The 14,937-nt window shown below is 40.5% G+C and overlaps 1 protein-coding gene across 1 annotated transcript in view; it reads left to right on the top strand.

Moving 5' to 3' along the window:
* ppp1r21 (protein phosphatase 1, regulatory subunit 21) overlaps positions 1-8,712 on the top strand; it is a 29,498-nt gene extending 20,786 nt beyond the window's left edge. The window contains exons 17-22 of the mRNA XM_061910465.1: positions 66-317; positions 2,041-2,076; positions 2,159-2,275; positions 4,234-4,332; positions 4,447-4,575; positions 7,482-8,712. Of these exons, the coding sequence (XP_061766449.1) occupies positions 66-317; positions 2,041-2,076; positions 2,159-2,275; positions 4,234-4,332; positions 4,447-4,575; positions 7,482-7,511 (663 nt within the window). The 3' untranslated portion in view covers positions 7,512-8,712. The remainder of the gene's footprint in view (positions 1-65; positions 318-2,040; positions 2,077-2,158; positions 2,276-4,233; positions 4,333-4,446; positions 4,576-7,481) is intronic.
* The last annotated feature ends 6,225 nt before the right edge of the window (positions 8,713-14,937 follow it).

Here is a 14,937-nt window from a genome sequence, read left to right as displayed (position 1 = left end):
TTTATAAATGATGTGATTACATTTAATTTGACCTCAGTTTGACTGTCTTTGTTTTCCCCCTGCAGGTGCTTCAGAGTCTGGAGAAGATTACTCGTCTGGAGCAGGAAAAAGAACACTGGCTCCTGGAAGCTCAACTGGGGAAAGTGCGCCTGGAAAAGGAGAACCAGCGAATTGCGGACTTGGAAACGCAGCTCGCGGCAGCTCTGGAGGGAAGTCCGAACCTGCAGACGAGTGCGGTCAGCACTGTCACACAGAACCACGAGGAAGAGGAGACGGGTCTGAAGGCTGCTGGGAAGGAGACCATGTGCACCAGCCTGGTACTGTCACTGCTTTACTGCTTCTTAGGGATCGAGTGTATCACTTTCTGTAACAAAATATGTTATTGGCTTTTAGCTCTCACTCTACTTTTATATGATACAACTCTTTGTTCCCAACATGCTGATGCAGCACAATAGAGAGAACTCAGTGTAGGCATTGGCATCATCTAATTTGCATAATTGACCGTTATGCATGTTATTTTTCATAGTTGCTGATTTTCCATCATTCCATTTTCTACCGCTTATTCCGCTGGTGCCTATCTCAGCTACAATCGGGCGAAAGGCGGGGTACAACCTGGACAAGTCGCCACCTCATCGCAGTAGTTGCTGATTTTTATTCATAAAAAGTTGAGGCGTGTGGGAGCACACAGTCTTTAAAAATCTACAATAAAACAAAAAAAATTGTTTCTAGTCACTTTTTTGGGGGGAAAATGACAACCTCAAGAAGTCTAAACACTAGACAAGGTTTCCAAGTTGGCAACACCGATCCCTCCTGCTACGTCGTCTTACTCTCTGGCAGACTAGGAGGAACTTACATCGGATCCTTGATTTACGAACTGAATTGGTTCTTGAACAGTGTTCGTAAAGAGAAATAATTTAAATATTGAAAATTCTCCATAAGAAACAATGTAAATATGATAATGGGTTCCAGCCTTGACAAAAGTCCATATTTTAGAAAAAGTTGGTACAATTTGAACACGGTATTACGTGCCGCATAGCAAGTGGTTAATGTGTCCGCCCTGAGATTGTTAGGTCGTGAGTTCAAACCTTGGCCGAGTCATACCAAACACTATAAAAATGGGACCCATTACCTCCCTGCTTGGCACATAGCATCAAGTCACCAAATATGATTCCTGGGTGTGGCCGCCACTGCTGCTCACTGCTCCCTTCACCTTCCAGAGGGTGATCAAGGGTGATGGGTCAAATGCAGAGAATAATTGTGCCACACCTAATGTGTGTGTGTGACAATCATGGGTACTTTAACAATCATAACAATGGGGTGACGAATCAACTTCCTATTTAATAACAAAGTCAAAACAGTAACAAGAGGTGACCTTTCCTCACTGTCAGGCGCTCCACCGACACACACACACACACACACACACACACACACACACACATTGTCACTAGCACTATTTAACTTTAACAGGTTGCTACAATGATTAGGAATAAAAAAATAAAACCCACATTACTTTGATGGTTAATCTTCTTGGTGTGCAACCGAAGAAAGGGGGGCGGAGTTGACAATGCTCTGGATACTTCCTAGTTGTTTCAAACCACACATCGCTTCTCCATTGCTTTTTTAGGACTCAGATTGAGCTCGTAAACCAAAAAAAAATGCTGTTTAAGGCTTAAAAACACACAAAGTAGCATTCAGCACAGTGGCTAAGAGCAGCAGGGTTGTGCTGACTGAGAGAGCACCGGAGCCCGATAAGCCTACCCACAATGGATGTGATGCCTGGCACAAAATGGCTGCAAGGAACACAATGGGTGGATGAAACATTCATATAGGGAGACAAGGTTTCTACAACATATCATAGTTTATTCAATTTGTGGGTTTTAAATGGAAAATGTATTATAATGATAGGTTCTTAATTTAAGGTTTCACTGTATAACAAACACTTCACAATCCAAAATGGTTACCTCACTGCCCAGGCTTAGAATAGATAACTTTGATTGTTGCAGTCTACTCAACAGCTGTGTTTACGTCTCTTCTCCCCAGGTCGGCATGTTATGTACTGTACCTTCGGCTGAGCATGTAAGTGACCATGCATTCAGGTGAAAAAGCTCAAAACAGGATATTTTCTTCCAAGTTGCATCGTATTGCGTGTATTTTGCAGGTGGCAGACGAGGAGTCCAGGGAGCAGCTGATAAAGACTCACTACATGACACGAGTGGGAGAGCTCACCACTCAGCTCCAGGTGTCAGACAGCAAAGCAGTGCACTTCCACTCTGAGGTGAAGACTGCACTTCAATTTTTATAGTGTGCTCTAAAAGGCGTAACCTTGTCTCTTTATCTTTTTGTAAGTCAACTAAAAATGCAGTACAATACTGTATATGCTCCTTCCGGATATTTGAAGCATAAACTGTAGGACGACAAGTAGAAAATATCATAGGGTGTTAAACATGACCTTTTAAAGTTTATTTTGGGTTGACATGAGTAGTTAAGGATGGAAAATGTCTTATTTTAATATCCTGCAGATGAAGTAAACAAGGTGACTCCCTTTCAGTCAGGTTTGTTGACCCAGCTTTAGGCTACATGGCTGCTTGTTTTTGACTCAAAACAGAGTGTAGTGTTGCATGATATAAATGTGGCTGTCGATAGAGCTTTTAATGCTGTGGTTGTATTGTGATGATGCATGTGGATGACACATTCTCGCTGTGTCCTGCATATTTCACAGCGACGAGTGAACAATCACGTCCTCGCTAGCAGTTAATGTCCCTCCACTTTGCAAAACCACTTCTAAGTCACCTCCAGGACGGCAAATAAACTCTTTCTTACAAGTAGTGTTATCACTGGAGGACGAGAATTAGCTAACCATGCAACACTTAAATGGAGCAATGGTGGGCGAATCACCTCTGTTGATTGCAGCCTAGTTGTGTAATAAATTTTTTACAAAAATTTTCAAGACATGCTAAATCGACTATTCTTTCTACTAGATCAAGGAAATATTTTACAATTTAATTAAAGGGCTGTCTGTTTTTTTTCAATGACGTTGTGACGAGGGGTTTTCTCAAGTCGATATGGATATTTGCCGATATCAGCAAAAGAAGCTTTAGGTGACACCACCTTACATGTAAAATCTGTTACAAACATTCTTAGAGCGTGTTTACCTGTGCAAAGTTGGGCAGCCAGTTAACATCCAAATGTCCACCAATAAGCACATTAAGTATATGTGCCTTTTCCTTTATTTTAGTGACGTTATTTACAAAAAAGTAAACATTAAAGGATCTACTGTAGGCTATTAGGAGCTAGCACCTACACAAACACACCCCGCTAAGCACACAATAACACACAAGCTAAACATACGTAAAGTTTCCTTAGTTAAAAAATATTGCGTTCTAAAACGATACAAATATCGACAGTTACGATACCAAGTATATTATCAGTAAAATGTCAGTATTACAGTGGTTAGATCAATATCTTTTACCATAATAATATATTTTTTTCATTGTTTACAAACTCAGGAAATAAGTCCCAGTACACATCTGAGCCAATAGTAGGAAGTGATTTCAATATTTTATTGACACTGTGTTTTTGTCTGATTACAATTGTGTTCAGAAATAATTCCATGATCTTAAAAATGTGATGTATCAGCATTGGTATGGCCAATATTGATTGCTCCTATAACTACTTCTTATTGAATCCATACCCACATGTGTAGTATCGCCCAAAACTAAAGTAAAGTATCCAAACAACAGAAGAATAAGTTTTTAATACATTTTAACAGAAGTGCAGTTACAAATGTGGTACAACACAAAATAGCCAGATATTAAGAGTAAATTAGCAAGTAAATTATTAATAATTTTAACAAAATAATACAACCAGAAATGATGCAGTATGTTATTGCATATGTCATCAGCCAATTTAGGAGCATTTGTTACCCATTTTGAAATGCTTCTATTATCAGGTAAATACAAATTAACATATTGTAATTTATATAGTTACCGCAGGAGGCTGCAATCTACGTCACAATATAAATCTTCGACCGTTTTGCCCATTCCTTACGGGTAGCAATGGCAACAATAATGTTAATTCTAACGATTTCATTAATTTCATGAATTAAGTCATTAATTAATCATACAAAGTGGAAGAGCGCCAGTAGTAAAAATGAAAGACGAAAATGCATGAAAAAAATTCAATATTTTTGTGTGCCAAATATTGAAGCCTTATATTTTTTGTGTATCTTTCCAGTGTCGCGCTTTGGCCAAGAGATTAGCCATTGCAGAAAGATCGCGGGAGACTTTATTGGAGGACATTAAGCGGGCCAATCAGAAGATCACCCACCTGCAGGTATATTATCAACTGTCATTGTCCAAGTCCTTCACCAGCATCCTCCTCCAAAAATTAACAGTCCCCCAGACTGGTGGCTCACACTCCATTCAAAGTTTGCTGTTCGCCACACAGGATGAACTGAGCACGACCAAGAGGAGCTACGAAAACCAGCTAAGCACGATGAGTGACCACCTGTGTAGCATGAACGAGACACTTAGCAAACAGAGGGAGGAGATCGACACGCTCAAACTGGGCGGCAAGGTACGCTGCGCACGTCCTTATTTCTTTCTTATCAACTTAAAGAACTAAAACCAAAAGATCTGAGAAGCAAGTGATGAGAATCTGTGGGGTCCCGGGAGCCGTGATGTTGTAAAGATTCTGCTGGTGAGAAGCTGGACGCTGAGGTCAGAAGTCACAGCGTGCTTTGCTTCAAAGACAGATGGCAAACGCAACTGCCGACACCATGTGACAAACCCATTAGGTCTGAACTGCACACAATAAGACGTCAGTTGTTGGTGTGCATGTTCCTGCTTGCTTTTTGCGCTCGTTGCTGAATGATGAGACACAAGATGCGTGTTATGGAAGTTGCTGCAAGGGCAGAAACTATACCCCGCATGTTTCCTAATCCTGAAAGGAATGCTAAGTCATGTTTGAAATATGGACGCTAGTTTTCACTTTGTCTCCCTTTGCTTCTTATGAAACCACCAAGCAATAAGCACTAATTCACCTGTGCTGCCTAAAATAATAATTGATTTCTGTCAATTACAAAAACATTTAATTCAGGGGTGTCTAACCTTTTTGTCTGGGGGGCCGCATTGGGCTTAAAAAAATTTGGCCGGAGGCCGAAAGCGGACTGCATGCAAAGTAACGTGTGTGTGTGTGTGTGTGTGTGTGTGTGTGTGTGTGTGTGTGTGTGTGTGTGTGTGTGTGTGTGTGTGTGTGTGTATGTGCGTATATATACACACATTTACATGTTTATATACATATATGTTTATATATGTACATATACATATATATACTGTATATGCACACATACATAAGTGTTTACACATATATATGTATATATATATATATATAAACATATGTATGTGTGTACATATATATGTGTGTGTGTGTGTGTGTGTGTGTGTGTGTGTGTGTGTGTGTATATATATATGTGTATGTATGTACATACCTGTATATGTGTACATATATATGTATATATATGTATATGTGTGTGTATATATATATATATATATATATATATGTGTGTGTGTGTATATATATATATGTATATGTATGTATATATATATATATATATCTCCATCCATCCATCCATCCATCCATTTTCTACCGCTTATTCTCTTTTTGGGGTGGCGGGGGGCGCTGGCGGCTATCTCAGCTACAATCGGGCGGAAGACTGTGTACACCCTGGACAAGTCGCCTACTCATCGTAGGGCCAACACAGATAGGCAGACAACATTCACACGCACCTTCACACACTAGGGCCAATTTAGTGTTGCCAATCAATCCATATATATATATGTATATATATGTATATATATATATATATATATATATATATATATATATATATAAAAAATCCCAGTATAGGCCAAAAGTTTGGACACACCTCATTCAATGCGTTTTCTTTATTTTCATGACTATTTACATTGTAGATTGTCACTGAAGACATCAAAACTGAATGAACACATGTGGACTTATCTACTTAACCAAAAAAGGTGAAATAACTAAAAACGTGTTTTATATTCTAGTTTCTTCAAAACAGCCACCCTTTGCTCTGATTACTGCTTTGCACACTCTTGGCATTCTCTCGATGAGCTTCAAGAGGTAGTCACCTGAAATGGCTGAAGCATTCAGTTTATTGAGAACGAATCAGGCACTGACACTACCCATATCCACATAGGTTTTATATATCGAAAATATATTTTGCCCTGTCAGTTGGATGACACATCGACATGCAGGCTAACGGGCATATATTTCCCCTTTTAGCCTATGTGTCATTGACCGGGCAAGCATGCTAAGCATTCATTGCACAAACATACAAGCTCTGTTAGACAAGATAATAGACTTTATTGGACAATATAGTTTACATATGAAATGTCCATTTCCATGTATTCAAAGTAATAAGAAAATGTAAGTGCCATGCTTATCTATCACAGAAGAAATTAGCAAGTTTGGTGTCAGATGAAAAAGTCTTCTCCGCCTTTAATCGTCTCCATCTTTCAAATCCTCGATTTATTCCTGGCTTTGTCATGAATAAGTTGAGAATCGTAACGACGCCTTTTAGATTTAATAAGGTCTGACATGTTTAGTAACTTTACCAGTGGCAGTAGCTAGACAAAGGTGGTAGTGCGTAACTGGCAACCTGGATGTGACACACTCACGGACTTTCTAATTGGTCAAACAGTAGAGGGGAGGGTATCGAAATGAAAACAATAACAAGATTTCGGGGCTGTAAATCTAATTTTGAAATTGGCATATCGCGGCTGAACTACCGTATTAAGGTATTCGAAAAGAACATGATTTATTAATGCCTTTTGACATATGAGGGCCATTTAAAGATGACTTGACATTAACTTATTACATATGGCACCTTTACATAACACAAGGTTATTGTTAACACTCAAACAATGTACACAGTATCACACGTGCACTCGTGTATACAAAACACAGTGCCGTCATAAGACATACTGCAACCTTCAAACACTGAGAACATCCCTGTAAACTTGGCTTGCACTATCGGTAACACTAGTATAGGGCTGGGAGATATGGACTGAAACTCATATCCCAATATATTTTGGCTGATATCTAATATATATCCAGATATTTTTTCCGTAAATTAAATTGGTTTAAAGGAACATTTGTTTTATATCAAAATCGCCTGATACTTATCAGTGGCCGATCGATCGATCGACACATTGTTATGAACATTATATTGTTCTTCTGTGAACCATCAGATATTTGAGACTAAATCAACAGCACCTCTGCTGGTTGCAGCCAAGTAGTGCACTCCGTTTTGCCTCATTTGCTTTAAGATGGATCAATTTCACACAATCAACTCACTTCTTGTATTGATTATGTTTCCCATGTCTAGTGGAATAACTCAAGCATGGATCTTTAACGGTGTATGAAAACTGAGCTGTTATTTTTTTTTCTTTCTGTAGGGAAATGCCAAGAAGAACAAAGGCCGCTAGAAGTGTCCCCCCTCCTGTCACCAAACCAGACCATTAGCAGAGCCTCACGATTCAAAATGGTGTCAATACAAAGTTGCAAACTGACTAAAAAAGGTTTTTCCCCTTCCTCATGACACAGCATCACGTAACTTGAACTTTTTGGCCAGAGCAGAATAGAAAATTACCCGCAGGAAGTCGATAAGACGGAACTCATCAGACAGCCTTCGGTTTTTTTTTCCTGGAAAAAAATGACACCAAGTTCTCTCTGCTTATCTGTGGGAGAGGACGCACAATGTCCATGCAGCTGTTTCACCACGGACACATTCGCCTCTCTCACACACAGACTCCACTTAATTGGGGGCTCAGAAATGTGAATCCTCAGCATTTCCCAGACTGAAAACATTGTTGTGAATGTCTGCGCACTCACACCCAGTGGCGTTCAACACGACACAGCCTGTTTCCTTTCACACAGCTGCCGTCCCGCCCCTGTTACAGCTCTGATACTACCTCCAAAGACGGAACATTTGCAGGTCCACTCTTATCGCCCCTCATTCACACAAAACAGCGACACAGGAAAAAAAGGCCGGCACATCCCCCCCGCCATCAAAAGGCATATGTGTGAAAGAAGCTTTCGCTTCTTCGGACATTTTTTTTGCATTTCACTTTCAACACCTACATGGTCTTCAGAAGGGCTTCCAACAATCAACTACCAATGGAAAGACGTGAATCTATCCCTCATTCTGAAGACATTTAAATGAAAGCACCAACTTATTTTCTGTATGGCGTTTACATGGAAGAATGTGTTTACAACGAACATGTTGGAGCTTGTAATGTGAGTGAGTGTGAGCTTACTTTGCAGCAGTTGTTCCTTTTCTAGCACCAAAATAAGTGTAAATCCACATCATGGTTTTGAATAAAAACATACATTTATTCATATCACTATTTTAATCTAAATGAATATACATTCTTGTGCATATAAATGTTTCTCACAAAATGGAGAGTTGACTTATTTTTTGGGGGGCATGTCCCATAAAGTTTGTGTAATATGATGCGTCATTCCCTGAACTCTTGACGCGGTGCGTAGGTGAGCAGTTTACAGTTTCTGGCTTGTTGTGACATGATAGAGAAGACTCGCTCACCAGTATTACTCTGCTCACCAGCACTTAGCCTCACAGTCTGTAACCTTCGTAGGAGAATCCATATAAAAAGCTGAAACATCTGATTTTGTGTCAGGTTTTGTTTTTTAAAACCTAAAATATTGAGAGGAATCCATAGACCCACCCTGACCCCTGGGAAATTGAACTTGACCTAAATTGCATCCAAAACAATAGAAAGGAGGAGCACAAATGCTGTATGCTCTTGTAGTAGTTCAATATGCATTTAAGTACTTTGGCTGCACTTAATGTAGTATTATTAAAACTATTAAAGATTAGCAAATGTTAATATGTCTCCATTTAACTTTATGTAGATTCTGATGATTGACGTTTCAAGTGCTTGAATTTTGTCCAGTGCTTTTTTGGGGCTGTCGATATTGGGTTTTGCCAGATACTCCTTTAGACTTAGACTTCCTTTATTGTTAGTGACGCTTGGTTGGCATCGTGGTGTGGTTGCGTTCTCTCATGGATGCAAGCAGAATGGAACACAGCATAAAGGTAGGGATGAAGATTTATTTTTACTATAAAACAGACTAAGAACCAAAAATACCTGCACTAAGGCACTACAAACAAAACCAACGGAAAGCGCTAGCATAAGAGCTATGGTCAAACAACAGAATAGCATGGAAGCTAAAGTACACCAAAGTCTTTACCACAATGCGGGAATAGCGACGTCACCTGTTGCGTGGAAGCAAATGAAAATCCGAGACCGAATGAAAAACAAGGGCAGGCTTGAATAGATGGGATAATCAAAAAGCAAGTAAGTGCGTGTGATAAACCAAAGGCAGGTGACACAAATGGGTTACTATGACAACGGAAACAAAACAGGAAGTCCCACCAGGAACTATGGAGTGAAATACAAGGATGTGATACAGAACAAGACCAGGATTTGCCATGATCCGAGTAGCGGATGATGACATTGTCATTGAAATTTGAACTTTACAGTACAGATAAGAACGATATTTTGTTGCATTAGCTCATTGTCGTGCAGGATAAATATACAGATGAATATATTGCACTTTTGCATATGCATCCATGTTACATTGGTGTATGTAGACCAGTGTTTCTTTGACGGTCACCCAAAAAAAATAGTTTCTCAGCTATGGTACCCAGTTGTCATACACTTTTTCCACCACTTGGGGCAGTAATGACACTATCCAACAGAAAAAAATCCGTGACTGTATTTCTATTTGCACTTACATTTTATTTACAGCTATTTTTGAAGCATTATTTGGTATTATCTTATTAAGAATTAATTTTAGCACTGCGTAATTGTAAATTATTTTTTTTTCCAATCTTCATGAGTGCCTTCTGTATATTTTATTTGTATTTATTTTTCTAATCAGCCTGACCCAAGCCTTGATATTATTATTTGAAATTAACACATGATTTCATATCATTTAATAATGTTTATTCTATTAAGCTAAGTAGATTACATATAAACATTTAAAATGATTTGAATCAAATAGTAAGATTACTAATTCAGTGGAACTGTTGGCCCGTAGCCCTGTAGTAGACAACAATGTTATTTTGTGATTGTGTTGATGTTTATGATAATGACAGGTGTATTTTATGACCATGTATGCAATGTTTCCGTTGCATAAACTTCTTCACCGGTTGCTTTTGATTGATTGAATCTTTTATTAGTAAATTGCACAGTACAGTACATATTCCGTACAATTGACCACTAAATAGTAACACCCGAATACGTTTTTAACTTGTTTAAGTTGGGTCCACGTTAATCAATTCATGCAATGAAACATCCATTTTGACCTTATTTATTATGCATATTATAAGCAATAAGATCTAATCATTCTGCTTCTATACGGCATCCACTTTCTCTTTCAGGCCAGCACTTTGTAGGCAAAACGCTACAATTTGGCTAGAGGACCAACTCCAGACCATTACCGACAAAACATTCAAAAGTTTTGGGTTCAGCTCAAAACTTGGAAGAACTGACATGTTACCAGTTTCCTAAAAAAAACACCAGAGCATGCTTATTAAAAACAGCAGCACGGTCCTCATAGAGCAGGGGTGTCAAAGTCAAGAACCAGCGGGCCAGATCCGGCCCTCAAATTAATTATCTACGGCCTCTGGGATGATATTTGATGAGTATTAGTATTAGTCGACCACAGAACTTTCCTCCAGAAGGTGTTATCTTTGTCCACGTGATGTCAGATGAAACAAAAATGTATCTGTTTGCCCACAATATGCAGCAATATATTTGGAGAAGAAAAGGTGAGGCCTTTTATCCCCGGAACACCAAACCTACTGTCAAGCATGGTGGTGGTAATACTATGCTCTGGGCCTGTTTTGCTGCCAGTGGAACTGGTGCTTTACAGAGAGTAAAAGGGATGATGAAAAAGGAGGATTACCTCCAAATTCTTCTGGACTAAACCAGAACTAAAATCATCGGCCCGGAGGTTGGGTCTCGGGCGTAGTTGGGTGTTCCAACAGGACAATGACCCCAAACTCACGTCAAAAGTGGTTAAGGAATGGCTAAATCAGACTAAAATTAATGTTTTAAAATGGCCTTCCCAAAGTCCTGACTTAAACGTCCGGGCAATGCTGAAGAAACAAGTCCATGTCAGAAAACCAACACATTTAGCTGAACTGCGCCAATTTTGTCAAGAGGAGTGGTCAAAAATTCAACCAGAAGCTTGTGGATGGCTACCAAAAGCACCTTATTGCAATGAAACTTGCCAAGGGAAATGTAACCAAATATTAACATTGCTGTATGTTTACTTTTGACCCAGCAGATTTGCTCACAATTTCAGTAGACCCATAATAAATTCATAAAAGAACCAAACTTCATGAATGTTTGGTTCTTTTATGAATTTATTATGGGCCTTCCACTCCTTTGTCTCATTTTGTCCACCAAACATTTTATGCTGTCCGTGAATGCACAAGGGTGTGCTTTGTTGATGTTATTGACTTGTTGGAGTGCTAATCAGACATATTTGGTCAGTGCATGACTGCAAGCTAATAAATGCTAACATGCTATTTAGGCTAGCTGTATCTACATAGGCATCATTATGTCTCATTTGTAGGTATATTTAAGCTCATTTAATATCCTTTACTTTTATCGTCTTTGTATAATTTAGTTATGCATGTCTCATGACACATTATCTGTGTGTAATATTGGCTGCATTTCAGATCGTTGTTTGTGTGCCATGTTGTTCCAGACCACAGCAAACATTACCGAGCTTGCCAAAGATTGTAATATATCTATTAAAAGAAGACAGCCTGCTGTTTTCTTTAACTTGGACACACCTATACATTTGGCCATTAAAGCCAGGAATTTCCAGGAATTGTCTCACCTTCTGAGTAGCCTCTGATTTACTAATGGTTTCTGATGTTGTAAAAATGTGTAGAATAAATAATACATTTCAACATTTCTGTCAATGAAGATTTCCTTCAGCCACATAGTCATTTTGATAATAGGCCATCATAGCTAATATAGACACTTACGTCATGTGTTGCCTTCATTGTAAGACTTATATAAGACTTTTAAAGTCATTTTGATAGTAGGCTAATATAACTATTATAGACACTTACATCATGTGTTGCCTTCATTATAATTTTTATATACGGCTTTTAATTTTTTGCGACTCCAGATAGATTTGTTGTTTTTTTTGTCCAAATATAGCTCTTTCAACCTTTTGGGATGGCGACCCCTGCTCTAAAGTAACGGTATTCTTAAAGACCTACAGAAACCCACTATTACTGACCACGCAGTCTGATAGTTTATATATCAATGATGAAATATTAACATTGCAACACATTCCAATACGGCCTTTTATTTTACTAAATTGCAATTTTAAATTTCCCGCGAAGTGTCCTGTTGAAAACGTCGCGGTATGATGACACATATGATGACGCATATGATGACTCGTGCGTTTGACGTCACCGGTTGTAGCAGACATTTTTTTCCAGCCCGATCCAAGCTATAAGTAGTCTGCTTTAATCGCGTAATTACACAGTATTTTGGACATCTGTGTTGCTGAATCTTTTGCAATTTGTTCAATTAATAATGGAGAAGTCAAAGTAGAAAGATGGAGGTGGGAAGCTTTAGCCTTTAGCCACACAAACACAGCCGGTGTTTCCTTGTTTAAAATTCCCGAAGGTGAAGCTTCACTATGGAACAGAGCGGTCAAGCAAACATGGATCCCGACCACATGTCAATCGGCAGGTTTCGGTGAGAAATTTGTGGCAATAAGTCGGCTCTTACTGTAGACATGAGCGGAGCTTGCGTCCTCCTGCAGCTGTGGACTATTACCTCCTCCCACCGGAGACACCCGTGACCACACCCCTCTGACTTTCAGGTACCATATAATCTCACTAAAAGATTAGTAACACAATAAGCACTTGGAGAAGGCATTCGATCGTGTCCCTTGGGAAGTCCTGTGGGGAGTGCTCAGACAGTATGGGGTACCGGACTGTCTTATTGTGGCGGTCCGCTCCCTGTATGATCAGTGCCAGAGCTTGGTCCGCATTGCCGGCAGTAAGTCGGACACATTTCCAGTGAGGGTTGGACTCCGCCAAGGCTGTCCTTTGTCACCGATTCTGTTCATAACTTTTATGGACAGAATCTCTAGGCGCAGCCAAGGCGTTGAGGGGTTCCGGTTTGGTGGCCACGGGATTAGGTCTCTGCTTTTTGCAGATGATGTAGTCCTGATGGCTTCATCTGGCCGGGATCTTCAGCTCTCACTGGATCGGTTCGCAGCCGAGTGTGAAGCGACCGGAATGAGAATCAGTACCTCCAAGTCCGAGTCCATGGTTCTCGCCCGGAAAAGGGTGGAGTGCCATCTCCGGGTTGGGGAGGAGACCCTGCCCCAAGTGGAGGAGTTCAAGTACCCAGGAGTCTTGTTCACGAGTGGGGGAAGAGTGGATCGTGAGATCGACAGGCGGATCGGTGCGGCGTCTTCAGTAATGCGGACGTTGTATCGATTCGTTGTGGTGAAGAAGGAGCTGAGCCGGAAGGCAAAGCTCTCAATTTACCGGTCGATCTACATTCCCATCCTCACCTATGGTCATGAGCTTTGGGTCATGACCGAAAGGATAAGATCACGGGTACAAGCGGCCGAAATGAGTTTCCTCCGCCGTGTGGCGGGGCTCTCCCTTAGAGATAGGGTGAGAAGCTCTGCAATCCGGGAGGAACTCAACGTAAAGCCGCTGCTCCTCCACATCGAGAGGAGCCAGATGAGGTGGTTCGGGCATCTGGTCAGGATGCCACCCGAACGCCTCCCTAGGGATGTGTTTAGGGCACGTCCAGCTGGTAGGAGGCCACGGGGAAGACCCAGGACACGTTGGGAAGACTATGTCTCCCGGCTGGCCTGGGAACTCCTCGGGATCCCCCGGGAAGAGCTGGACGAAGTGGCTGGAGATAGGGAAGTCTGGGCTTCCCTGCTTAGGCTGCTGCCCCCGCGACCCGACCTCGGATAAGCGGAAGATGATGGATGGACAATAAGTAGATAAGGGATTTTCCAGAATTATCCTAGTAAATGTGTCTAATAATATCTGAATCATAGCTGAGATAGGCGCCAGCGCCTCCCGTGACCCCAAAAGGGAATAAGCGGTAGAAAATGGATGGATGGATGGAACATCTGAATCGCTCTCACTGCCCTCGCCTTTTTTTAAAACTTTTTTTTTTAACTTTTTTTTTGGTCCTTCACTCTCACTATCCTCATCCACGAATCTTTCATCCGCGCTCAAATTAATGGGGAAATTGTCGCTTTCTCGGTCCGAATCGCTCCAGCTGCTGGTGGCTATAATTGTAAACAATGTGAGGATGTGAGGAGCTCGACAACCCGTGACGTCACGCGCACATCGTCTGCTACTTCCGGTACAGGCAAGGCTTTTTTTCTTAGCTACCAAAAGTTGCGAACTTTATCGTCGATGTTCTCTACTAAATCCTTTCAGCAAAAATATGGCAATATCGCAAAATGATCAAGTATGACACATAGAATGGACCTGCTATCCCCGTTTAAATAAGAAAATCTCATTTCGGTAGGCCTTTAAGTTAGATTTTTGGCTACTCTGCACACCTTTGCTGATACATTTTCCAAGTTCTTCCACACCCAACTCATCAAACGGTGCATTTACGGCCCTCACTTTGTGCAGTAAAATTGCCTTCTCTAAACTGTTTCCGTATATTGTACACATATCATTTGTGATATATTCACTTGTTTATAGTGGTAAAGCGCTTAGCTAACAAAGTCACTTTTCAACCGTTATTTTATTAACGGTTAAAGTAACGAACAGGCGTGCGTGTTTATCCCCGAGTAGCACGA

This window comes from Nerophis ophidion, linkage group LG09 (assembly GCF_033978795.1).
Source record: "Nerophis ophidion isolate RoL-2023_Sa linkage group LG09, RoL_Noph_v1.0, whole genome shotgun sequence".
Taxonomy (NCBI): domain Eukaryota; kingdom Metazoa; phylum Chordata; class Actinopteri; order Syngnathiformes; family Syngnathidae; genus Nerophis; species Nerophis ophidion.
The sequence above is the reverse complement of the archived record's forward strand: the minus strand, read 5'-3'. Positions and strand labels throughout refer to the sequence as shown.